General features: G+C 44.6%; 1 protein-coding gene across 5 annotated transcripts in view; it reads right to left on the bottom strand.

The window, feature by feature from the left end:
* The window catches only part of soat1 (sterol O-acyltransferase 1), a 55,293-nt gene extending 30,404 nt beyond the window's left edge, over positions 1 to 24,889 (bottom strand). The window contains exons 1-2 of one of the 5 annotated variants that reach the window (XM_078407628.1): positions 24,766 to 24,889; positions 13,765 to 13,892 (exon numbers count right to left, since the gene is read on the bottom strand). In XM_078407628.1, the coding sequence (XP_078263754.1) occupies positions 13,765 to 13,885 (121 nt within the window). In that variant the 5' untranslated portion in view covers positions 13,886 to 13,892; positions 24,766 to 24,889. The other 4 variants (XM_078407627.1, XM_078407629.1, XM_078407630.1 and 1 more) reach the window with 4 other exon arrangements.
* Between the last annotated feature and the right edge of the window lie 243 nt (positions 24,890 to 25,132).

Here is a 25,132-nt window from a genome sequence, read left to right as displayed (position 1 = left end):
ACGGGTGCTACACTGTAAGGAGTTTGTACGTTCTCCCCGTGACCTGCGTGGGTTTTCTCCGAGATCTTCGGTTTCCTCCCACACTCCAAAGACGTACAGGTATGTAGGTTAATTGGCTGGGTAAAATGTAAAAATTGTCCCTAGTGGGTGTAGGATAGTGTTAGTGTACGGGGATCGCTGGGCGGCACGGACTTGGTGGGCCAAAAAGGCATGTTTCCGGCTGTATATATATGATATGATGATGATGAATGTCAGGCCTATCGTGAGTATATTCTGCTATTTATAGAAAGGTTATTGAACAGAGATATATTTTTCTTTGTGTTGCAAGTGTTTTGTTTTGTTTTTTCTATTTTGCTTTTTCCTTACCCATCCCAATTCTCTTGGTATTGAATAGACAATAGGTGCAGGAGGAGGCCATTCGGCCCTTTGAGCCAGCACCGCCATTCAATGTGATCATGGCTGAACATTCTCAATCAGTACCTCGTTCCTGCCTTCTCCCCATACCCCCTGACTCCGCTATCCTTAAGAGCTCTATCTAGCTCTCTCTTGAATGCATTCAGAGAATTGGCCTCCACTGCCTTCTGAGGCAGAGAATTCCACAGATTCACAACTCTGACTGAAAAAGTTTTTCCTCATCTCAGTTCTAAATGGCCTACCCCTTTTTCTTAAACTGTGGCCCCTTGTTCTGGACTCCCCCAACATTGGGAACATGTTTCCTGCCTCTAACATGTCCAACCCCTTAATAATCTTATACGTTTCGATAAGATCTCCTCTCATCCTTCTAAATTCCAGTGTATACAAGCCTAGTCGCTCCAGTCTTTCAACATACGACAGTCCCGCCATTCCAGGAATTAACCTAGTAAACCAACGCTGCACGCCCTCAATAGCAAGAATATCCTTCCTCAAATTTGGAGACCAAAACGGTACTCCAGGTGCGGTCTCACTAGGGCCCTGTACAACTGCAGAAGGACTTCTTTGCTCCTATACTCAACTCCTCTTGTTATGAAGGCCAACATTCCATTGGCTTTCTTCACTGCCTGCTGTACCTGCATGCTTCCTTTCAGTGACTGATGCACTAGGACACCCAGCACCGAGCCTTGCGGTACTCCACTAGTTACTGCCTGCCATTCTGAAAGGGACCCATTTATCCCCACTCTTTGCTTTGTCTGTCAACCAATTTTCTATCCATGTCAGTACCCTACCTCCAATACCATGTGCTCTAATTCTGCCTAATCTCCTATGTGGAACCTTGTCAAAGGCTTTCTGAAAGTCAAGGTACACCACATCCACCGGCTCTCCCCTGTCATTGTTCCTGGTTACATCCTCAAAGAATTCCAGAAGATTAGTCAAGCATGATTTCCCCTTCGTAAATCCATGCTGACTCGAAATGATCCTGTTACTACTATCCAAATGCTCCGCAATTTTATGATTGACTCCAGCATCAATAAAAGAACAATGGTCATAAAATGTATGACTAAGTTATGAAGAAAGTTGATATATGCGACTCGACTAAACATACGGAAGTACTTGTAAATTCACACATTAATTGATAATCAGCCCAAAAAGATGGTAATTTGCTTTTCTGCTGTGTTTTATATTTTAACCCCATCTTAATTAATTTAGCTTCATAATCTTGCACTTAAATTTAATATTTACTCATTACAGTTCCACCACTGATTTTCTGGCACTCTTGGTTCCAGAGCTTTGCTGGTTTATCCAGCTGGCCAAAGAAGTCGGCTATGGGGATAGATGTGCTGGCTCCAGCTGGGCTGGAGTTCCAGAGCCCCGGCCGCAGGTTGCAAATTTAACACACCGATCGGCCATGGAAGTCCTGATGAGGTCGAGATTGGCTGCCTTGCCCAGCCTAGGTGCCACCTACTCAGGGAGACTTCCAGGGCGCTGGGAGATTTCCCATGGATCCCCTAGCGACCTTTAGCAGCCAAATTGACAAATTGGCCGTGAAAGCCCCGATGAGGTCGAGATTGGCTGCCTTACCCAGCCAAGGTGCCACATTTTCGGGGAGACTTCCAGGGCGTGGGAACTTCTCGCGGAACCCCTAGCGACCTCCAGCGGCCGAATTGACAAATTGCAATTACCAACTGTTTTGCAGAAAAATGTGAGCCGAAATCACAATGGCAGAAATGAAATAAGAAAGCGGAAACTTTCTGCCAAATTCGGAAGGGTTGGGAGGAGTGCACATCCATTCAATAAAAGCTTAAACATCAATTTCCAACCACACATCTCAGTTTATGACTCATCAGCATTTAATTTATGCACATGATATTACAGGTTTATAGCATCAAACTGACATTTCAAACCCACATCGCTACATGATATTTAAGCTTCGTCTATCCATCGCTTTGTTCCCTGGCTCTGCAAGAGGTATCAAAGCCTGGGGTAGAGCAGCAAAGATTGTATTGAATCATCAACTCTCCCTTCTTCCCTGGTGCATTTCTCACGACTTCTTAACTGTTTCATGGCCATGTGCCTTCACGTCTGGGGGGGGGCAGAGCTCACTCTTATCTTTGTATCTCACCTTGCACCAGGCTGATGATTCTAGCATAAGCTGCACAAATGGCAAATGTATCCAACACGATAAAAGTTCACCAACATCAAGTGAACTTTCAAAAAATAGAAATAAACTGATATAATGATCAGACAATGATTAAACTCATTGTCACTATCCTTTTCTCAGCCTCAGATTCTGTAACTCATGAGGGACCCCTCTCACCCCTTCCAAGGTCTATCTGACCCGCTGCCTTCCGGAAGAAGGCTGAGGAGCATTAGCTGCAGAACCACCAGGTTCAGGAACAGCTTTTTCCCCTCAGGCTGCTCATCTACTGAACTGCCCCACCTGACAGGGGGGGGGGGGGGGGGGGGGGGTAGCCCCTCACCTAGCACTCTGCACTTTATAATCTAATTTAATGTGCAATTAATAATTTACCTGCTCTCATTGATGGTTTTAAATTCACCATTTACATGCTTTAAACTCTAGGTTAAATGCTTTACCGTTTACATGCTTTAATCCCGTCTAAATGTATTGTATTATATGGCACTGTCTAATTGTATTGTACTGTATCGTATTGTACTGCACTGTCATCCCCTGTCTATATGTTTTGCATTTGTGTTGCACTATGGCCCCCGGTGGCACTCTGTTTCGTCCCATACGTTGCATGATCTGTAAGGAGTGGAATGACAAATAGACTAACTATTATTATTATTATTCAACCCACAATCTTAACAGTACAGTCGTGCTAAACCAATACCAGATCAGTCAGTATCTGGAACAGGAAAATTGACAAACAGTCAAGCAGGATTATTCTTCCTCAAGGACAATCCCATCTCCAACATGAATTTACCACAGATTAAGAAAATAAAACCAGCATATTTCCAGCTCGTTACTTCAGAATTCCAGCTCTTTCACTCTCTCCCATTATAATTAACAATCATCATTTAAAAGAAACTAATTATTGTCACTAATGACAAATCATTAATATTCAATAATTTAAATCCGGGATCCAGGCAGCATGAAGAGGACGTTCAGAAAAAGGGGATGCCAGTCTCTTCGTAGAGTGCAAGCACTGATCATCATTAGAATCGGCTTTGAAAAATTCATTTGCTGTTCCACAGAGACACGATGATACCATATTTTATTTTTGACCAGGACAGTGATAACTAATTTTAGTCAGCACAGCAGTCAAAACCTGGTGCTATGGCTTTTTGGGGGGAAAAAGTGAAAGAAATATTGGAAATGCACATCCGTGCGTGAGGAAATGAGGGAGGATGAAAGAGAAATAGGGGCCATGGATGGGAGACGAGCATACAGAGGTGGGGAAAGGAGCAAGTGGGCTGGTGAGGAACAGGAGATAGAGAGGGGGGTGGGGGGTAAGGGGGGGGGTGAGTTTCTGTTCTTCCAGTTTGTATGTGGCCTCACTCTGGCAGTGGAAGTGGCCCAGGATAGGACGGTCGAATGGAGATGGGGAGGAGAGTTCAACTTGCTAGCGACCGGGCGACCATCGGGCCTTGGCGGACAGAGCATAAGCGTTCAGTAAAACGGTTGCCTAGTCTCAGTATGATATTGCCGATATAAAGGAGGCCACATGGAGAACACCAAATGCAGCAGACAAATAGTTAAGTTATACATGTCCTACAATGAACCCCAATTAGGCCACTCTTGAAGAACCACATTCACTTGCTGGGTTCCACGTTACAGATAGATCAACTACACTGGATTATGTGCAAAAATGCAAGGGTATACATCAGTGAAGGATGAACCATTAGAAGCGAGCGAAGGATGAGCTCATCAAGGTCATCAAAATTATGAATAGTTGGAGACGTAGAAAATGTCTCCACTTGGGGGAAATTACATAACAAGAGATCAACAATAGAAAAATGTTAGCCAAGAAACTCAATAGGAAATTCAAGACAAATAGCTTTATCCTAAAAACAGGGAGAATTGAAACTTAATACCACAGGGAGTAGTTGATTTGTAAACACATTTAAGTGTGTGGGTGTGGAGGACAAGCACATGAGGGAATGCGAGTTGCACTCAGAGATTCAGATGATGAAACATGGGAAGCAGCTCAAATGGTGTATAAATTTCAATTTTGAACAGGGACAGTGTCTGCTTCTGTGCATATATTCCGATTGCAGGTTGACAAGAGGAGGGTGATGGGACCGACAGAGCTCGCAAAAGCAGCAGGGAGGGAGCTCCCAGACCAAACATTAAGCATGCCTACCACTGGTGCAATGAGTGCTTAAGTAAGAATGCATCAACGAACTTGACAGTTTAAGTGATTTACAAGCATTCCACAATTCTGCAGCCAGAAGCAAGAATCAGGTAATTTAACACATTACTGCTTCTAATGTATAAGAAAATAACTGCAGATGCTGGTACAAATCAAAGGTATTTATTCACAAAATGCTGGAGTAACTCAGCAGGTCAGGCAGCATCTCGGGAGAGAAGGAATGGGTGACGTTTCGGGTCAAGACCCTTCTTCAGACTCTCCCTTCTCGACCCGAAACGTCACCCATTCCTTCTCTCCCGAGATGCTGCCTGACCTGCTGAGTTACTCCAGCATTTTGTGAATAAACTGCTTCTAATGTATTCACCATGATATCAGAGGTTTGCCGTATGATTGCACTCAGCGCAAATTTTCCTTTCCACCAATTTATCAAATTAGCAACTTCACCTCCAGACTCCGGATATTGTCCAGATTTCTCCACACTTGTGGGATGTTCATGTTAAAGGAGTAGAATTAGGCTATTCAGCTCATAGAGTCGACTCTGCCATTCAATCATGGCTGATCTACCTTTTCCTCTCAACCCCATTTTCCTGCCTTCACCCCATAACCTTTGACATCCTAACTAATCAAGAATTTGTCAATCTGTGCTTTAAAAGTAGCCAACGACTTGTCCTCTACGGCCACCTGTGGCAATGAATTCCACAGATTCACCACCCTCAGACTAAAGAAATTCCTCCTCATCTCTTTTCTAAAGGTAAGTCCTTTTATCCTGTACCCTCAGGTCCTAGACGCTCCCACTAGTGGAAACATCCTCTCCATATCCACTTTATCCTGGCATTTCACTATTCACTAAGTTTCAATGAGGTCGGTCGCCCCTCATCCTTCTAAACTCCAGCGAGTACTGGCCCAGAGCGGTCAAACGCTCACCATATGCTAACTCAAATCCACCCAGGATCATTCGCACAAACCTCCTCTGGACCCTCTTCAATGCCAGCACATCCTTCTTCAGATGGGGCCCAAAACTGCTCATAATACTCCAAATGCAGTCCGACCAGTGCCTTGTAAATCCAAAGCAATACATCCCTGGTTTTATGTTCCCGTCCTCTCACAATAAATGCGAACATTGCATTTGCCTTTCCTATTACTTCTTTAACTTGCAAACTAACCTTTTGGAAATCCTGCACCTTCACTCAAAAAAAATGGAAATTTGCCTGAATTAGCTGTTTAGGCCATTATCACGATATTATGGTCTGAAGAAGGGTCTCGACCCAAAACGTCACCCATTCCTTCTCCCCTGAGATGCTGCCTGACCTGCTGAGTTACTCCAGCATTTTGTGAATAAATACCTTCGATTTGTACCAGCATTTGCAGTTATTTTCTTATACTACATGATATTATGATCGCTCTTATTCAAAATATTATGTAACACAAATGAAACAAGTCACCATTTCCTATTTCGAGTTCTTCTTTATACTGACAACTTTCAAGAATTGGCATTTTGGAGACAACTTCACTGTACATCCTGACACAGCCTACAACTGTAAATTCAATTAATGGCAACTTTGTTGATTTCTCCTTGGCTGCAAGCTCAAATACGCCTTCTAACCCCATCTAACCCCATCTCAAAATAACCAACCGCACTAAACACACAGTGCAAGCTGTTTTAAAGCAGTGACTAGTATGGCAATGTAGTGTGTATTATTTGGGCCTCAGATATTAATAGTGAGGTACATGTGATGCAAAGGGGAAACTGCCCTTTCATGAGATGAATTTCAGGAGATGAATATGAAAACGTACCGAGAGTCCAGAAAAAAATATTTACACGAATGTCAGAGAATGGCTCAAAGCCATTTGTATGTCTCTAGATACAGAACATTACAATATTTGTTACTTTACTCTTACCTCAAACTCTTCAAATCTCAGATTAATGGATAACAGTTCTTGACAAACAAGCACTGATCAGCAAAAATGTGAAAATATACTGAGACAAGAATGTCATATGCACACAACTTAAACTGTTAAGATATAAGGTTGCTACACTGCGACCTTCACGTGACAACAGATTTCCCAACTGCGCTCCTCTACACAACTCCTCATGGCCCACTAGCAGAACACGCCTACAACTTGCATTAGTAAATCTGATTACTGAACCAGATTCAGATTACACTTGGTGACAAGAGAGCTAACGAATTAGTAGAGAGAAGTGGAACAAATTACATTTTTATTTGCTTTACTCAAGGATAACAAGTGATTTTTGCATTTTAATGTTTTATGAAAGTTGTAGGCGTGTTTAGCTTATAAATAGAAATATTGATAAAAGTTCACTTCCTTGACAACCAGTCTGACAGAGTAGCGGCAGACTGGAATACAGGACTCCCACATTAAACAGTGCGCACAATTCCTTCTGTGCATAGGTCAAATAGAACACGACACGGATTTAGTGACTTGCACAAGCAGCTCCCTCCTACTGATTTGCTACAAGCATGAGAGAGTTCTGATGGATCAAGTACTTCACTCCAATTGCCAAAAAAAGTGTAGAAAATAAACTCCTTGTTCAAAATGTAGTTTAAGTTTTAGAGCAGATACTAAACAGTAAAGAACCCTCCCCTGCCTCACACTATTTTTGACCAGCAGTGGATCCAGAACTGCAGACTAAAATGGCGGATCACATGAAGCTGTCCAAAAGTGACCAGGAAATGAAAAACACTAACATTTTTAAAAAACCATGTCAGTTCAGAGTTTTGGGCTCAGGGTTTGAAAAGTTCCCACTGTGACTGAAGGAGTAATTTACTGTGCAAACGACAAGCATGAACAGTGACAACAAAAAATAGGCCACATCATAGATGCTGTTCAAAGTCATTCTGGACAAACATTTCCCAATTCACAGAGACTCGGCTCTGATCACAAAAACATCTTGAAGAGTTTCCAAATCAAGCTGTTCAAAGATTGAACTTACAAAAAAAACAAGTTTAGCTGAAATACTGTAACAAATCTCTGACTCACCCCACATGACCGGATCCTTTTAACTACCAAATTGGGCTGGCTGCACCTCACCTAACAAGTTTACAAATGGATTCGATAGAGTTAGGGAATATAAAAAAGATAGCTATTGAAGTTTACAGTATCAAAGGATCATTAGAATGCAGGCAGCCCATCAAGGGCATGCCTATGCCAGCTTGCAACCAGCTTTTCAACACTATCATACACATCATTGAGAGATGTAACATGGGACCAGGCCCTTCTGCCCACTACCTCCATGCCGACCACCCAGGAGATTCAGCAACTCACTTGTATTTCTTCCAATCTGGTGCACTGCATCTTGTGTCTACAATACAGCCTCTTCCATTTTGGATAAACCAAACAAAGATCAGGTGTCCGCATTGCAGAGAACCCATACTCAGTCCACAGGAACAACCAAGTTTCCAGTTACCGACCATTCTAATTCACTATCCCATTCTCATAATGATATTTCTCTTTGGGGTCTTCCGCAAAGTTGCAACAAGTCTGAACCAAAGCTCAAGAAACGCAATTTTCCATCATGTTGCAAACTTCAAGTTGAATTGAGTTATCAGGAGAGATTGGACTAGGTCATAGATTCAGAGTTGTACAGCACAGAAACTGGTCTTTCGGCCCACCGTACCAATGCAGTCACCATGCCCATCCACACCAATCCCACATCCTTCCAAAATCATTGAAGCACTGTCCAGATACCTCAAAATGTATCTGCTTTCTGCATGGGTAGCCTTCCTCCCTTTGTCTTTTGCCCAGAACTACAGAATCTGTTCCTCATCATTTTTAAAAACATACCATAATGGATACAGTTCCCATCCTATTACCCTGTCTAAACACAACTAGACCAAATGGACCCTTTGGGCCCAAACCTCTTCTGCATTGGTGCAGCACCCTCTCCTCCCCCCTCTTCCCCTCCCCCCCCCCTCTCTTCCCTTCCCCTCCCTCCCCTTTATCCTCCCCCCTTTATCCTCCCTCCTCTCCCCCAGGAGATAATTTAAACTTTAAAATGTGAATAACTTTAAAAATATAACACCGATTTCAACAAAACTTCTTCCATTAGCATCAAAGGGACAACGGTGAGTAATGTGAGCCTAAAATTGTCACGCTATCGTGTACTGCTTTGGCTGTAGTTCAGGAACAAACAAACGAGAGTTATAGTATATAGATGGCAGAGAAAGGGACAAAGCCCCTTGACACACATGCTTTCCATCAGGCACCCATTAATCTCATTACCTTGAACACCAAAATGCCACAATCTTTTTTGCTGCAAGCAGAGTAACCACAATGCCTCATCCAAGCAAGTATTTATTCCACTTTCAAGGACTTTCACAACCTTATTTAAGACACTGCGACACAGCAGTAGAGCTACTACTAGGCTTGTATACACTGGAATTTAGAAGGATGAGAGGGCATCTTATCGAACCATACAAGATTATTAAGGGGTTGGACACGTTAGAGGCAGGAAACATGTTCCCAATGTTGGGGGAGTCCAGAACCAGGGGCCACAGTTTAAGAGTAAGGGGTAGGCCATTTAGAACGGAGATGAGGAAAAACATTTTCAGGCAGAGTTGTAAATCTGTGGAATTCTCTGCCTCAGAAGGCAGTGGAGGCCAATTATCTGAATGCATTCAAGAGAGAGCTAGATAGAGCTCTTAAAGATAGCAGAGTCAGGGGGTATGGGGAGAAGGCAAGAACAGGGTACTGATTGAGAATGATCAGCCATGATCACATTGAATGGTGGTGCTGGCTCAAAGGGCCGAATGGCCTACTCCTGCACCTATTGTCTATTACTGCCTTACAGCGCCAGAGACCCAGGTTCGATTCTGACTATGGGTGGCTTGTCTGTAGAGTTTGTACATTCTCCCCATAGCCAGCGTGGGTTTTCTCCGAGATCTTCAGTTTCCGCTCACACTCCAAAGAGGCACAGGTTTGAAGGTTAATTGGCTTGGTGTAAATGAAAATTGTCCCTAATGCGTTTACGGAAGTGTTAATGTGCGGGGATCGCTGGTCGGTGCAGAATCGGTGGGCCGAAGGGCCTGTTTCCGTGCTGTATCTCTGAACTAAATTCTGCAAAAGACCACTGACAGGTCCGTGGATAGAAAAAGTTTGGATGTTTGAAAGTTTGGCCAGGTGCAGGCAAGTGGGACTAGCGCAGTTTGGCAACCTGGTCAGTGTTGACCAGTTTGACTGAAGGGCCTGTTTCTGTGCTGTATGGCGCTGACTGACGCTACGCACCTTAATTGTATAAGCAATTAGTTTTTGGATGCTGGTGTTTAGTTTAGTTGGAGCATCAATCCCGGGCAAGGGATCGCAGGCTCCGATGGTAAGTCCACGCCCCACGGTGGGGCTCAGTCAGTCTCGAGCAAGGCCTCCAGCTCCATGATGTTAGGCCACAGAGCGACCGGAGATACGATCCGGAAAACAATCGCACCTCCGGCAAGGTAAGAGATTGAAAGCCTTTTCAGTTTCATGAACCCTATACTCAATATCCTGACCAAAAAAATCAAGCATGCCAAATGGTTTTTTCATCCTGTCTCACCTGTGTCATCAATTTCAATGTACCATGTTCCTCCCCCACAGGTCTCGATATTCTACAGCACCTCGATTCAGATTAGTGTGTTGTTATGTATCGGCTTGCAATTAAATTAATTGTTCACATGAAATTCATAGTGAACAGTATACATGTGGTAATGATAACTACAACAGGTCCAAAATAGATTGGTGCAAGGTCATGATTAGCCAGTGTTGTGTTACGGGTGATGTGTAGGAAGGAACTGCAGATGCTGGTTTAAACTGGAGAGAACAAACTGCTGGAGTAACTCAGTGGGTCAGGCAGCATCTCTGGAGAGAAGGAATGGGTGATGTTTCAGGTCAAGACCCTTCTTCATATATTTCTTCAGTTAAGAGCGAGCTGTGGTCAATGAATAGCACCCTAACAGAGGTGTTTTTATTGTCAAAGTGATCCAGGGTTGAATGTCAGGCAAGGAAAATAGTGCCCTTCGCACACTTATTGTTTGTTTTCTCCAATGGCAAGGGTTTTAGATTATCTGGAAGACTGGTACAAATACAAGCCATTACCAAACTTTCAGAACTTCCAGGGTCCCACCATTGACTGTGCACGTCCTGCAGTACTTTATTTTTCCAAAATATAACACCACGTATTAATCCAAATTAAACAATCTGCCATTCCTCAGCCCAATCGATAAAAATCCTGTTGTGATCCGAGATAACCTTATTCACTCTCCACTCTACCATTACTTTTGGTGACATCCACAAGCTTACCAACCATGCCATCTACTTTCTCAACCAATTTGTTAATATCAATGACAAACAACATAGGTATGGATCCGATCCTCATATCACACCATTTAGACAATAGACAATAGGTGCAGGAGGAGGCCATTCGGCCCTTCGAGCCAGCACCGCCATTCAATGTGATCATGGCTGACCATTCTCAATCAGTACCCCGTTCCTGCCTTCTCCCCATACCCCCTGTCTCCGCTATCCTTAAGAGCTCTATCTAGCTCTCTCTTGAATGCATTCAGAGAATTGGCCTCCACTGCCTTCTGAGGCAGAGAATTCCACAGATTCACAACTCTGACTGAAAAAGTTTTTCCTCGTCTCAGTTCTAATTTGTCATTTGTCACCAGCTTCCAGTTTGAAAGACAACCCTGCCTTCACGTTTTTCCATTTTAATGTGTTCATTTAGTGAGTTAAACATTCTATTCCAGTATGAGACATACACAACAAAGTCCAATCGCAAGATTCGGGCTTTTGCTGTAGAAAATGACCAACCTCCTTTCCATGGAAGTATACTGGGAAGTTCTTCACATTGTTCCACATTCTTTGTACTCAGTGGTGTATTTATCGTGATTGTATGTCCACTGTTTACTCTGAGTTTCACATGAATAAGCAGGTATTTGAACCCTGGCGTAAACAGTGACTGGGTGGGCAGCCATGCACCACTAGGTCCACAGCAACTCCTTGCCGATCTATGAAAAACAGCATCAAAGCTAGGCCCCACAACAGTTTAACAATCAGATCCCTCTCAAGATGGAGAAGGTTCTAATGTAATTTAAAGACTTGAGCAATACAGGAAGAAATGTTAAAGGAACTACCACACTTTTAAGTTCTTAATCTCGCCTCAGCCCTGTAATTTTACAACTGCTCATCAGTAGAGGACCCAAACAATACTCATGAAGTAGGGCTGACAAACTGGCTAGACATTTCCTCCAGATATCCATCGAAAGGTGTCTAGAAATAGTTCTGACAATCGTACCAAAATCAACAATATCTCATTCATTAAAAGGGAGATTGCTGCTCGAGAGAAAACAGAACTGACTGGTATTAATAATCCATTGCTGGAAGTTTCACATGATTTAGAATTAATTAACAGGCTAAAAAAACAATTACTTAATCAAAGTGAGACAAACATCAATAGACTGGAACAGTTCTTGTGCTTCTAATTGATCATCTCAGTCACAACTTAATGAATGGCCCATTTCCCCAATGTCGGTATTGCCATTTGTTTATTATTATAATTGTGTATCAAGATACAGTAAAAAATTGTGCACAATGCTTTCCAGTCAAATCATACACACACACGCGAGCAGACACCCATGAGATGATCATCACATTCAGTCAAGAGTTAGGAACATTAAAAACTCAGCAACCACACAAAATGGAAGTTGAGCAAGCTATTGCCTCACAGTTCCAGACTGACCTAACAGAAGCACCAAGACATGACAGAACTAAAGTTCTCACGAGTCATATCACGAGTGAAGGCAATGGGTTTTCTACCAAAACCATTACACAGCTTAAACAAGGTCATCTCAGCAATTGCACTGTCCACAGCAAAGTGGCTTCTGCAAATTATCTTGTTGGGACTGTATCAGAAGACTGCCATGAATGGTCATTAACTACTTTTCGTAAATTGTATTCATTACCATACACCATCTGAAGAAAAAGTGGAGGTAGGTACAAAAAGCTGGTGGAACTCAGCAGGTCAGGCAGCATCTCTGGAGAAAAGGAATAGGTGACATTTCAGGTCGAGACGCTTCTTCAGATAGAAAAGGTGGTTTACCTTTGGCACAATGGATCTCCTTACTAAATAAGAGATTGGAAAACTATCCACTTGGTGACAATATGTTTGAAAATGATGGGAGGAAACTAACTGCTAATCAGTACGTAGATGGTACATGATGATGAAGGTGTACCAATGCCTCTACATTCTTAGAAATTTAAAAAATATTTGGCAATGTCACTGACACACATCTACAGAAGCACTGTGGTAAGTAAGTATCCTCACTGGTTACAACATGGACTCGTACAGCAATTCCAACGTACAGGAATGCAAGAAGCTGTAGAGTAGTGGATTCAGCCATCACAAACACAGCCCTCCCTACCATCAACAGCATGTACATCAGGCACTGCCAGAAGGCAACATTATCATTCCAGGAGCCCCAACATCAGGGCTATGCCTTCTTCTTGCTGTGACCACCAGGCAGGAGATACCGGTCCAGAAATGACTACTTTCCCAAAAACAATCGGGCTCTTAAGGATAGCGGAGTCAGGGGGTATGGGGAGAAAGCAGGAACGGGGTACTGATTGAAAATGATCAGCCATGATCACATTGAATGGTGGTGCTGGCTCGAAGGGCCGAATGGCCGCCTCCTGCACCTATTGTCTATTATTGTCTTGGCCCGACCTACATAACTCAATCCAGCCTTGGCAATGAAATACTACGCCGTGCCATGTTATCATGTACAATAAGTCTGTGTGTGTTGTCTGAGTCTCTGTGCTGTGTCTGTAAGCAACGTTTTCATTGTACCTGCACCTCACCACACTTGTGAAAGGACTGTGAACGCAACCTGACTTTCGCCATACATGCTGCCGGACCATGCTCAGCATTTTCTGACTTCAGATTGGAACAAAACTCATTTCACAATATATTCCACTGAAATTAAGCAGAATGAAGCGAGAGAAGGGGGAAGCGGAATAAACGCACCGTTGCTGACCGACCGAGCGCACTCCTCGCCGAGTCCCTCCGAGGCTCTCACCCCGTCGTCCTCCAAAGAATTGGCGGATATTCGCCTGGCTCTGAGCGCCATCCTTGTCCCGCTCGCCATCAACTTCCTGCCGAGAGGGGGGGGGGGGGAAAGGCACACTTAAAATAAACCAGAGCAACGCAGAAGAAGCGGGACAAATTTCAATCACATCTCCAGTAACATTTCAGTTTACACTAACCAATTAAAATTCAAAACTTCGGTTCCCGGTGAGTTCAGAATGTTTACTAACATTTTATGCTTCGTCTTAAAAAAAAGGTAACCAGGACATTGGCCATTGCATGTTCACGTACCGAATTTTTAAACAGGACAAAGGCCAGGGTTTAAAGAAGGTTAGAAGATTCAGGCAACTAAATAAGACATTATTTAAACGGGGAGTTTGTAAAGAGGGGGAAACAATACCAGGGCAGTCACTGCGCCAGATAGTCAGGCGCTGGGCCATTGTCCCCATCCATGAAACACGGACTCGAAGATGCGACCTGCGGACAGCGTGTGTTAGGATGTAAGGGAGAGGAGAACTCGTGGTGGGTGGGGGAAGGGAAGAAAGAAAGAAAGAGAGGCAGGAGATACACGAAAGCGGCCCGAGAAACCACACAGCAAAAGCCCAGCTCGTCGTTCAGTGCGGTACAAAATGTTTGGACAAGAGCAACGGCGGCGCTCGGAACTTGCCTGGCCCCAACGAGCAAAGAAGGAAAGGACGGCTGAGGGAGCGGAGCTGGCCTCGCTACTCAGGGAGGTCCGGGGTCCCGTTCACCTGCACCCAGCGCCGACACTAATGTAGCCGCTGCCCGTCTCCACGTCTTGTTCCCAGCGCCGACAGTCTAATTGTAGCCGCGTCCCGCTCAATTGCTACCAATGTGACTAGCCCACGCCAATGTGACTAGCCCACGCCAATGTGACTAGCCCACGCCAATGTGACTAGCCCACGCCAATGTGACTAGCCCACGCCAATGTGACTAGCCCACGCCAATGTGACTAGCCCACGCCAATGTAGCCGACTCCAATGTAGACCACGCCAATGTAGCCGACTCCAATGTGTAGCCGACTACAATGTCTCCGCGTTCCAAAACAGAACGTCGCGACTCCCAGCGTGCGCGCCGCCGACGCAATCCCAGCCAAAGATGAAGCAAGTTTGCTCGGGGAGGAGATGGCGACAGCGACTCACAGACCCTGCCCTCCCTCGGTCTGTGTCCGACAGTAACCTCGCCCGCACAACCCAAGTGCAAATCAGCAAGAAAACGCACCACAGACCGACGCATTTAGTCACTTGACTCGCTCACTGTCTGTCGGATGATGGGGGGGGGGGGGGGAGATGGATATTAAAGAACAAAAAATAAAAGGCTGGTATGTCACAAGGTACTTTATATCCCGAATGATACTTTTTTAAATAAAAATTGCTGACATGTCACTAAATTAAAATGGCATTTCGGATTATGAATCATGAAGTAAATCGCATCATCTTGCCTTGACACCTGAAAGATTCCTGATAGTATTTTTTTATCCATCAAAAACTAAATTACGAGTTTGATATAGAAACATATATATAAACTAAATGCTGGAGCAACTCAGCGGGTCATACGATCATGTGATAGGAGCAGAATTAGGCCATTCGGCCCATCAAGTCTACTCCACCATTCAATCATGGCTGATCTATCCCTCCCTCCTAACCCCATTCTCCTGCCTTCTCCCCAGAACCTCTGACACCCGTACTAATCAAGAATCTATCTATCTCTGCCTTAAATATATCCACTGATTTGCCTCCACAGCCTTCTGTGGTAAAGAATTCCACAGATTCTCCTCCTCATCTTCTTCCTAAAAGAAGGTTAATTAATTCTGAGGCTATGACCTAAAATCCTAATAAACTCTCCCACTAGTGGGTCAAGCAGCATCTGCGGATGACAGACAATCTTTCAGGTTAGGACCTTTCTTCAGAATGATCTCAGACTGAATTTGGTATAACTTTTTCAGTCAGAGAGTTGTAAATCTGTGGAATTCTCTGCCTCAGAAGGCAGTGGAGGCCAATTCTCTGAATGCATTCAAGAGAGAGCTAGACAGAGCTCTTAAGGATAGTGGAGTCAGGGGGTATGAGGAGAAGGCAGGAACGGGGTACTGATTGAGAATGATCAGCCATGATCACATTGAATGGTGGTGCTGGCTCGAAGGGCCGAATGGCCTACTCCTGCACCTATTGTCTATTGTCTTTAATCATTTTTAATTATTATTTCGTGTCATCACACAGCTGTTTGCCAATAGTGAGCAAATTTTAGTGCCACATCGTTGGCCTCCGCAAGATCCTTTACAGTGCATGTGTCATGCAGCACGTCACAGCTCAGGAGATGTGCCATAGTCTGGAGGCCCCGTCCGCACTCGCAGTCTGCCGCATCTTCAGTGTATCCTCACTTCAGCATGTTCGATTTGCTCCTCCCTGTGCCTGTCCGCAGTTTGTTGAAACTGCGCCAGGTTATCCACAGTTGGTCGGAACCTGGTGGGAGTTTCTCAGAGGGATCGATTGCAATGTGAATATCTACCGGAGATTTCTCTGGTCTCTTTTTTGACGTGTGTCCCAATTGTTTGGTGGGGGTTATGCAGCATTCCCGAGTTTCACCTCTGGAGTTTTATTTATTCATCGTCTGTGGGTGTCGCTGACAAAGCCTGCGTTCAATTCCAACCCAAGTTGCCCTTGATAAAATGGAAATGAATGATCGTAAGGGATCTCAGAAGCCAGTGTGGTGAACATATTCTCACAGAATTACTACTGTGCAATAATAAGCAAATACAATACATGTCAGATATGGTGGAGTGAAGGTCATTGATGGAAGAGCTGAAGTTATTTGGACCAAAGGGCATAGCCCCAGCGGACTCTTGCAGTGAAGTCTTGGGCCTGAAAGTGATTTGGCTGCAAACACAACCATTTCTCTCTGTGGCAGAAATGATTCCGTTCAGTGAAACATTCTTTCCTTATTCCCAGTGACTAATGTTGCTCAGGCTCCTTGACACTGCACCCATTTAAATGCTGTTTTAAAATTAAGTGTGTGGATTCTGTCTGCCCATTGGAACGTATTTCTCCAGGTTTAAACCAGGCTGTAATGAGGAGTGAGGCATAATGATCCCAGTGGAACCCAAACAGAGCACCGTGAATGGACCAAAGGGATAAATGGTGCCTCGTAACACCGTCTAATGATAATTGGGGGGGGGAAAGCAACAAGAAATATAAACAGGAGTGGGTCAAATGAGCTCTTCAATGAAACAGATCTGTCCTTCAATTTCAATTGGGTCATAGCTGATCTGATTGTAGCCTCAGCTCTACTTTCCTGCCCATGATTCCTGACCAAACATTTCTACCTCAGCTTCCAACTCTATCTGATTTAGAGGATTCCAAAGATTCACAACCACCTGAGAGAAAATGTCTCCCTTCTTTCCATCTTAAATAGGTGCCCCTAGATTCTGAAATTATGTCCTCCAGTTGTAAATTCCCCAAGTGAGAATACCTTGTTGATATTTTCCTAGTACAAGATTCTGAGAAGGATTGACATTTTAGTAGACAGGTGGAGTGGCAATTATCCGGGATGCTTTTGTTGTGCTTTTTATAGGTAGGACCTCCTGTTTGTTTCTCAGACTGCAAACTCCTCCACAGATGTTGTGAGGTTCATCGTGAGTTGCTCCCAATGATTGACCTTGAGTTTCTCAATACCTTCCTGAATGCTATTTCTTTATTCTGAGCAGGCATGGGAATGGCATTTTCAGGAGGTGATGGGGATGCTGCTTATCTTCAAGGAGGCTCTGATCAAATTCTTGAACCTTTTCCCCTTCTTCCCTTCAGATCTTTTCCAATGACACAGCTCGGTATTGAGCGTCTGCTTCGTGAATCTGGTGTCAGGAACACAAACGATATGTTCAACATAACCAACTGAGTCCTATAAGGGTTTGAATGAGGTGTATGTTAACCTGGAGAGAACACTATTGTTGGCTTGCCTGGTTATATCTGGCTAATTGTCAACATTATATAATGCATGTCACTGTTACAGTAAGATTGTAACTATTTAGATCAGGGCTAGTATGTGACACATTTCCTTACAACAACACAGTTGTAACTGGGCCCACAGCCTTTGCTGTATCCAATACTAAAAGCATTTCTTAATAGCATGTCGAGTGAATAAAAATATGCTGCAGATTGTGAGGTTGGAGATCATAGAAGGAGACTGAGATAGATTATGCTGAATGTAGTTTGCAAGCCCTTTGGGTGGCACAGTGGTGCAGCTGGTAGTGCTGCTACCTCGCAGTGCCAGAGACCCGGATTCAATCCTCGCCTCAACTGCTGTCTGTGCGGAGTTTGCACACTCTGCCTGTGAACGTGTAGGTTTCCTCTGGGTACTCCGGCTTTCTCCCACATCCCTAAGACCTGCAGGTTTGTTGATTATTTGGCCTCCCAAGTGTGTAGGTAGTAGATGAGAAAGTGGGATAACATGGAACTAGTGTGAACAGGTGATCACTGGTCAGTGAGGACCTGGTGGACCAAAGGACCTTGTTTCCATGCTGTATCTCTGAACTAAACTCTTTGGACTTGTCATTTGCATGAATGTAATAGAATCTGCCACAACTGAGGAGAGAAATGTTGCTTGCCCCTCATTAGTTGTTTGAATGCCTATCATTAGTCTTAACTGGACACTGAAGTCGTCATCTGCATATGTGGCACTGAACCACAAACTATGGAGCACCAACTGAGATGTCCTCTATTGGAGCATGAATACAAAGCTGAGGACCTCGCAGAGAACAATGATATTGCTCAGAGTTGTGTTCAGTTTTGGCTGAAACCAAATATCTAGAATGTTGTGGACACGATAAGAAGAAGACTGGATATGGCAAGACTGCAGAGCTATGATATGATTTGTTGTTTACAGAATCAATTTGCTGCATCCACGGAGAGGTGCTTCAACTATATCATCTGCCTCATTTTGCCTCACTGTATTGTCCACCCATTTTAACTCCCTTGTTGCTACTCCTCGTGTGCTCATCCTGAATTGGCCTTCTGGCTTTGAAATATTTAAACGCTGTAGTATACGTGGTGAAGAACATTAGGCTTTTCAACAAGATTGTAAACAAAGGTTCCCTTCAAGAGCTACAGAATCATCACTAGAAAATAAAACTGTTGAGGAGCAACAAAATCTCTTGCAAGCATTCAACCAACAATGTCCACTATTGTAGACAAAGTGAATGAATGAATGAATGAATGAATGAATAAGTTTATTGGCCAAGTATGCACATACAAGGAATGTGCTTTGGTGCTCCGCTCACAAATGACAACACAAACATACAGTTAACAATTAAGAATAAAGCATAACCACTTCAAAACAATAAGGATACTACACTACGGTCTAAACATGTGGGTGAAAATAAACCAGAGCAAAAAAGAGACTACAGACTTTGGTTATTGAGTAGAACAATCACTCGTGGAAAAAAGCTGTTTTTATGTCTGGCTGTGGCTTCTTTGACAATCCGGAGTCGCCTTCCAGAGGGAAGTGCTTCGAAGAGTTTGTGGCCAGGGTGAGAGGGGTCAGAGATGATCTTGCCCGCTCGCTTCCTGGCCCTTGTAGTGTACAGTTCGTCAATGGGAGGAAGGTTGCAGCCAACAACCTTCTCAGCTGTGCGAACGATCCGTTGCAGCCTCCGGATGTCGCGCTTGGTGGCTGAGCCAAACCAGACCATAATGGAGAAGGTGAGGACGGACACAATGATAGCAGTATAGAATTGGACCATCATTGCCTGTGGCAGATTGTGTTTCTTCAGTTGCCGCAGGAAGTACATCCTCTGTTGGGCCTTTTTGACTGTGGAGTCAATGGTGGCCCCCCATTTAAGGTCCCTGGAGATGATGGTTCCAAGGAACTTAAATGACTCCACAGATGTGACTATGGTGTTGTTGCTGGTGAGTGGGGAGAGGGGAGGGGGATCTCTTCGAAAGTCTACAATTAGTTCCACTGTCTTGAGAGCATTGAGCTCCAGGTTGTTGCGATGGCACCAGGATGCCAGCTCCTTCCCGTCTGTAGACAGAATCCTGCCCATCCTGGATCAGTCCAATCAGGGTAGTGTCATCCGCAAACTTGAGGAGCTTGACAGAGGAGTCTGTGGAGGTGCAGTCGTTGGTGTAGAGAGAGTAAAGGAGAGGGGAGAGTACGCAGCCTTGCGGTGCTCCTCTGCTGAGGGTCTGCGGGTCTGAGATGTGCTTCCCCAGCCTCACATGCTGCTTCCTGTCTGTCAGGAAGTTGATGATCCACTGACAGAGGGGTTCAGGCACAGTCAGCTGGGAGAGTTTGTAGTGTAGTAGCTCTGGCATAATGGTGTTAAATGCAGAGCTAAAGTCCACAAACAGAATCCTGGCATAGGTCCCCTTGCGGTCTAGGTGCTGGAGGATGAAGTGCAGGCCTAGATTGACTGCGGCGTCCACTGATCTATTGACCCTGTATGCAAACTGCAGGGGATCCAGCAGGGGGTTTGTGATGTTTTTCAGCTGGGCCAGCACAAGTCTTTCATAGGTCTTCATGACTACAGATGTAAGTGCAACAGGCCTGTAGTTATTAAGACCAGTGATCCTTGTCTTTTTGGGTACAGGGACAATAGTGGAGACCTTGAAGCAGGCAGGGACATTGCAGGTTTGCAGGGACTGGTTGAAAATGTCTGTGTAGATTGGTGCCAGAATGGAAAAAAATCAGCTCCAGCATGAGCAATTTGATGTCATGGTGCAGGGTGATGATGCCTCCCTGACAAGAATTGTTGTATTTCGTGGTCCGTCTACCGTTGTTGCGACTCTGGACGGACCACGAGTACACATGTATAAAAGGTTATCATGCTGGAGCTTAACTCCAGGCTGTTTATTCCGTGGCCCCAGAGTGGCCAACTAATCACATCATTACCTTATATACACATTACTACACAGGCAAACAAATTAGTCCTTGTGCTACAACAAAGTAGTCCCTGCAATATCACAACATCCCCCTTGTCTTATATAAAATCTTTGTTTTGTCTACTTTTGTTTGCTTGGGTTTTTCCTTTATCTTTCTAGGGCTAAAATACATTTATCACACACAACTAAAACACAATTGCTTTTTTCGCCTTCATGGTGGTCACTCCTCAGAGGGAAGTCACTCATTGCCGGGTGGTCACTCATCTCTGGGTGGTCACTCATCTCTGGGTGGTCACTCATCTCTGGGTGGTCACTCATCTCTGGGTGGTCACTCATCTCCAGGTGGTCACTCACTCCGTGTGGTCACTCATCCCCGTGTGGTCACTCCACAGATATATACATATATATATGGTGCCAGAATGGAAAAAAATCAGCAATTTGATGTCATGGTGCAGGGTGATGATGCCTTCCTGACAAGAATGACCAGTTCTGTAGAACATTAACCATGGCAGTCGAATGACCTTTGGCAGTTTGACCACAGCCCTGCACATTCCAGTTGTGAAATTCAGAATGCCTTATTCCTGATGACCCCAGTTTTGATCTTACAGCAGATTATTGTTTTACACTGCCATCCAACAGTGCAAACTGTGAACTGTAGGTGTCACATATGAAGGGTGATAGGTTTAGGAGACATAAGGTTCCACTCAAAGTACTTTTCTCTCTCATTTCACCCTCACTCTGATCTGACATTCTGTGGATTGTGGCATCTTTGGCAGGGAGCTCATGGACTTGCTGGAGGTTCTTGGTGAAAAACTTCACAGATGGAAAGGTCACCAGCCTGTAGTTTCCGGGCCTATCCTCACTCTCTTCTTGAATGTGGGGACAATATTAGCTTAAGTAGCTCAGACGATTGGCAGGTAAAAAAAGACACCATCCCCAACTCTCAATGTCTCCGACTTCGTCGCACCTGCTCCCAAGATGAGGCTTTCCATTCTAGGACATCCGCGATGTCTTCTTCCTCGAAGAAATGTGGTTTCCCCCTCCACGACCTCCGCAACTCCTTGGTTCACTCATCCCTTGTACACCAAAACACTCCCTTCCCAGCCACTTTCCCTGGCAACTGCAGGAGATGTACCTATACCTCCTCCTTCCAAGGACCTCAGCAGTTCTTCCAGGTGAGACAAAGGTTCATGTACACCTCCTCTAACATTGCATTTGGTGTTCCCGACCTCTTCTACATTGGCAAGACCAAGCGTAGACCATTTTGCTGAACATTTGCCTTTGGTCCACCAAGGGCTGCTGGACCTCAGGGTTGCTAACAATTTTAGCTCCCCTTACTTTTCCCACACTGACCATAATGGAATGAAAGGGAACTGCAGGTGCTGGTTTACACCAATGACAGACACAAAATGCTGGAGTGACTCAGTGGGCCAGGCAGCATCTTTGGAGAAAATAGACCAGTGAAGTTTCAGGTTGGGATCCTTCTGCAGGCTGATTGTAAAATAGATGAAATGAATTGGAACATTAAGCTCTTTAGACATTTTCTACTATTCATTGAGATTATGATTGATCTTTGACCTAACTTCACACACATGCCTTAGCCCCTGCCCGTTAATACCTCCGGTTAATAAATATCTTATCAGTTTGAGAATCAAATAATAATTGACTGGCACCAATTGTTGTTTTGCAAAGGGAGGACCAAATTGCAATCACCCACTGCATGCAGAAGCATTTCCCTTCCGCAAAGAGCAAAGTGCTGGAGAAACTCATTGGGTCAGGCAGCATCTGTGGAGGGGATGGACAGTCAATGTCCTTAGATGATGCCTGACCTGCCGAGTTCGTCCAACACTTTGTTTTTCATTTCTTGAGGGTTAGCTTGTAAAGTTTAGGTTCCCAACCTTTTTCGTCCCGTTTACCCCTGGCAACTTTTACAATACCATACAATACAATATATCTTTATTGTCATTGTACAGGGGTACAACGAGATTGGGAATGCGCCTCCCATACGATGCAATAAATTAATTAGCTAGTCAGTATTAATTTAAACAACCCAATGAAACAAATTAGAGCAGTTTTAAAACAGAATAAAGTGCAGTAGCTCTGTGCCGGTTCACTGTGCGATGTGACCATCCGGCTCAGCAGGACCGGTTCATAGCAGCTATGGCCCTGGGGATGAAGCTGTTCCTGAGTCTGGAGGTGGGGGCGTAGACGGCCTTGTATCGTATGCCCGATGGTAGAAGTTCAAACAGACTGTTGCAGGGGTGCGAAGAGTCTTTGTGAATGCTGGTGGCTTTTCTGAGGCATCGTGTGTTGTAGATGCCCTCCAAGGCTGGTCGCTGTGTTCCGATGGTCCTCTGAGCTCTATGGACTACCCGCTGAAGAGCTTTCCTCTCTGCCTCTGTGCAGCTGAGGTACCACACAGGGATGCCATGTGTTAGGAAGCCCTCTATGGTGCAGCGGTAGAAGGTCGTCAGCAGCTGTTGGGTAGACTAGACTTTTTCAGTGTTCTTAGGTAGAACAGTCGTTGCTGTGCCTTCTTGACCAGCACAGTAGTGTTATTGGACCATGTTAGGTCCTCCGAAATGCGAGTGCCCAGAAACTTGAAGCTGGAAAGTAAATTTACCCTCACCCTGTTTTGTTCAGTAATTTGAGTTTAAACTTCTACCGTAATAAAGCAACTGACAAAGGGGAAATTTTAAAATACTGTTTTTAACATTATTATTTTGTTCAAATTTACCCCCTGGGTAGGCGACATTTATCCCCTGGGGGTAAATTTACCCCAGGTTGGGAACCCTTGGTTCAGATCATGCTTCTCCATCCTAAGATTCCCCATCCTGCAGAAAGTGTTCTAGACTTTCCACAGATCATTGGCAGTCACCATGACTTGCTGCAATAAACGGCCCATGATCTCTGTAATCTGAATGCCTGCATCTGCTCTTTTTACAAAGTCATCCATCTTTCTGTGACTGAGCAAACTTTAGGCTGCCCAGTCAAGAAGTCTATGGGTTCTAAATAAATACAGTGAATAGTGGCAGCCCTAATAAAGATCCTTGATGGAATATTTATATACTACTCATTTAAGTACTTGTTCACTATTTTTGCTCTGTTCGTTCAATCACATTTCTGACTGGGCCAATGATCTGAGTACAACGACAGTCACTTCTTGAAAATGTTCAACCGTATTCAACAAATATGACCTATCCTTCAGAAATCCATTGATGACCAATTCTGGTGTTCTCAGGCTTATATTTTAAAACTTGTCATTATTCTATGGAATGTCTGTTCTCCTGAAACACAAAGCCAACAAAATCTAGCAGCTTCTCAATGTAAATGACAACATTTCTTTTTCTCTTTGTAATAAGTAGCTGGACACAGAATTGCATTCTCAGTTACCTCTCATTTTATCACCAGATCAATAATTACAGAGATTTTAACTTTTCATGCAAAGAAAAAAAATCCTCTGCATTCACACATTTCTTGAGGAGTCTTATTTAAAATTGACTGAAGGAATTGTCTAATTATTAATAAAAAACATGCTGCCAGTTGGCTTGAGAGACATCTGCAGCAGGATTTCCTGATCCTGCAGTGCTGCAATTAGCCCATACATATCACTGATATCACCTGAGGGGTGACGTGCCCATTTATATAGGTGCATGCAAATGCGAACTGTTTTAACGTCATGGGCTTGCAAGTTTTTGCACAATGTACAAATCCATTGGCAAATAGTCGGCAAAAGAAACAGTCGATGTCTGCTGTAAGAGCCGGACAACATTTGCACAATGAAAATGTTAGATAATAACCATGGCTAATTGAAATAGTGAAATGCAAAGCCAGAGCGAGAGATATGGGTGGAAGGAGGAGAGGGGGAGGGTGCGGGCTAAAAGGGGGACTGGGCTGATGGGGGAGAGGGTACACAATGGAGTCAGGAAAGAGGGGAAAGAAAGGTGTTACCTAAAGTTGGAGAATGCAAAGTACAAAAATGCAATTGGAGAATGCAAGGCTGAAAGCCCCCGGGATGCGCCATAGAGCCGAACAAGAGAGAACGGACCTGGAGTGTCGCCGTGAACAAAGGCAGCGGGCTGCCGAGATCAAAGGCTGGACCGCCAAGATCGAGGTCCCAGTGGGCCGCCTGGTTTGCTGCCTGCCGCGATGGAGAGTCCGACGGGCCGCTGCCTGCAGGGGAAGCTCGGAGGCCGCCGAGCTCAGCCCCGACGACTGGAGAGTTGAAGAGGAGGGAGCCGCAGGTGATGACGGACACGGGGTGGGCCGGTAGGAGAGGGACCGGGACCGGGGTATTGCCTTGGCCACAGGCAGCGTCGGCTGCAGGAGGCGTCCCCTGGGACCCGGGGGTGGTCAGGCGAGCAGAGAGACGTGTGTTGGTGGGCTGAGCGATGGAGCAGACTCTACGGCAGCCT

Source organism: Rhinoraja longicauda, chromosome 11, assembly GCF_053455715.1.
Source record: "Rhinoraja longicauda isolate Sanriku21f chromosome 11, sRhiLon1.1, whole genome shotgun sequence".
Lineage (NCBI taxonomy): Eukaryota > Metazoa > Chordata > Chondrichthyes > Rajiformes > Arhynchobatidae > Rhinoraja > Rhinoraja longicauda.
Note: the sequence above shows the minus strand (reverse complement) of the source record. Positions and strands in the feature narration are given on the sequence as shown.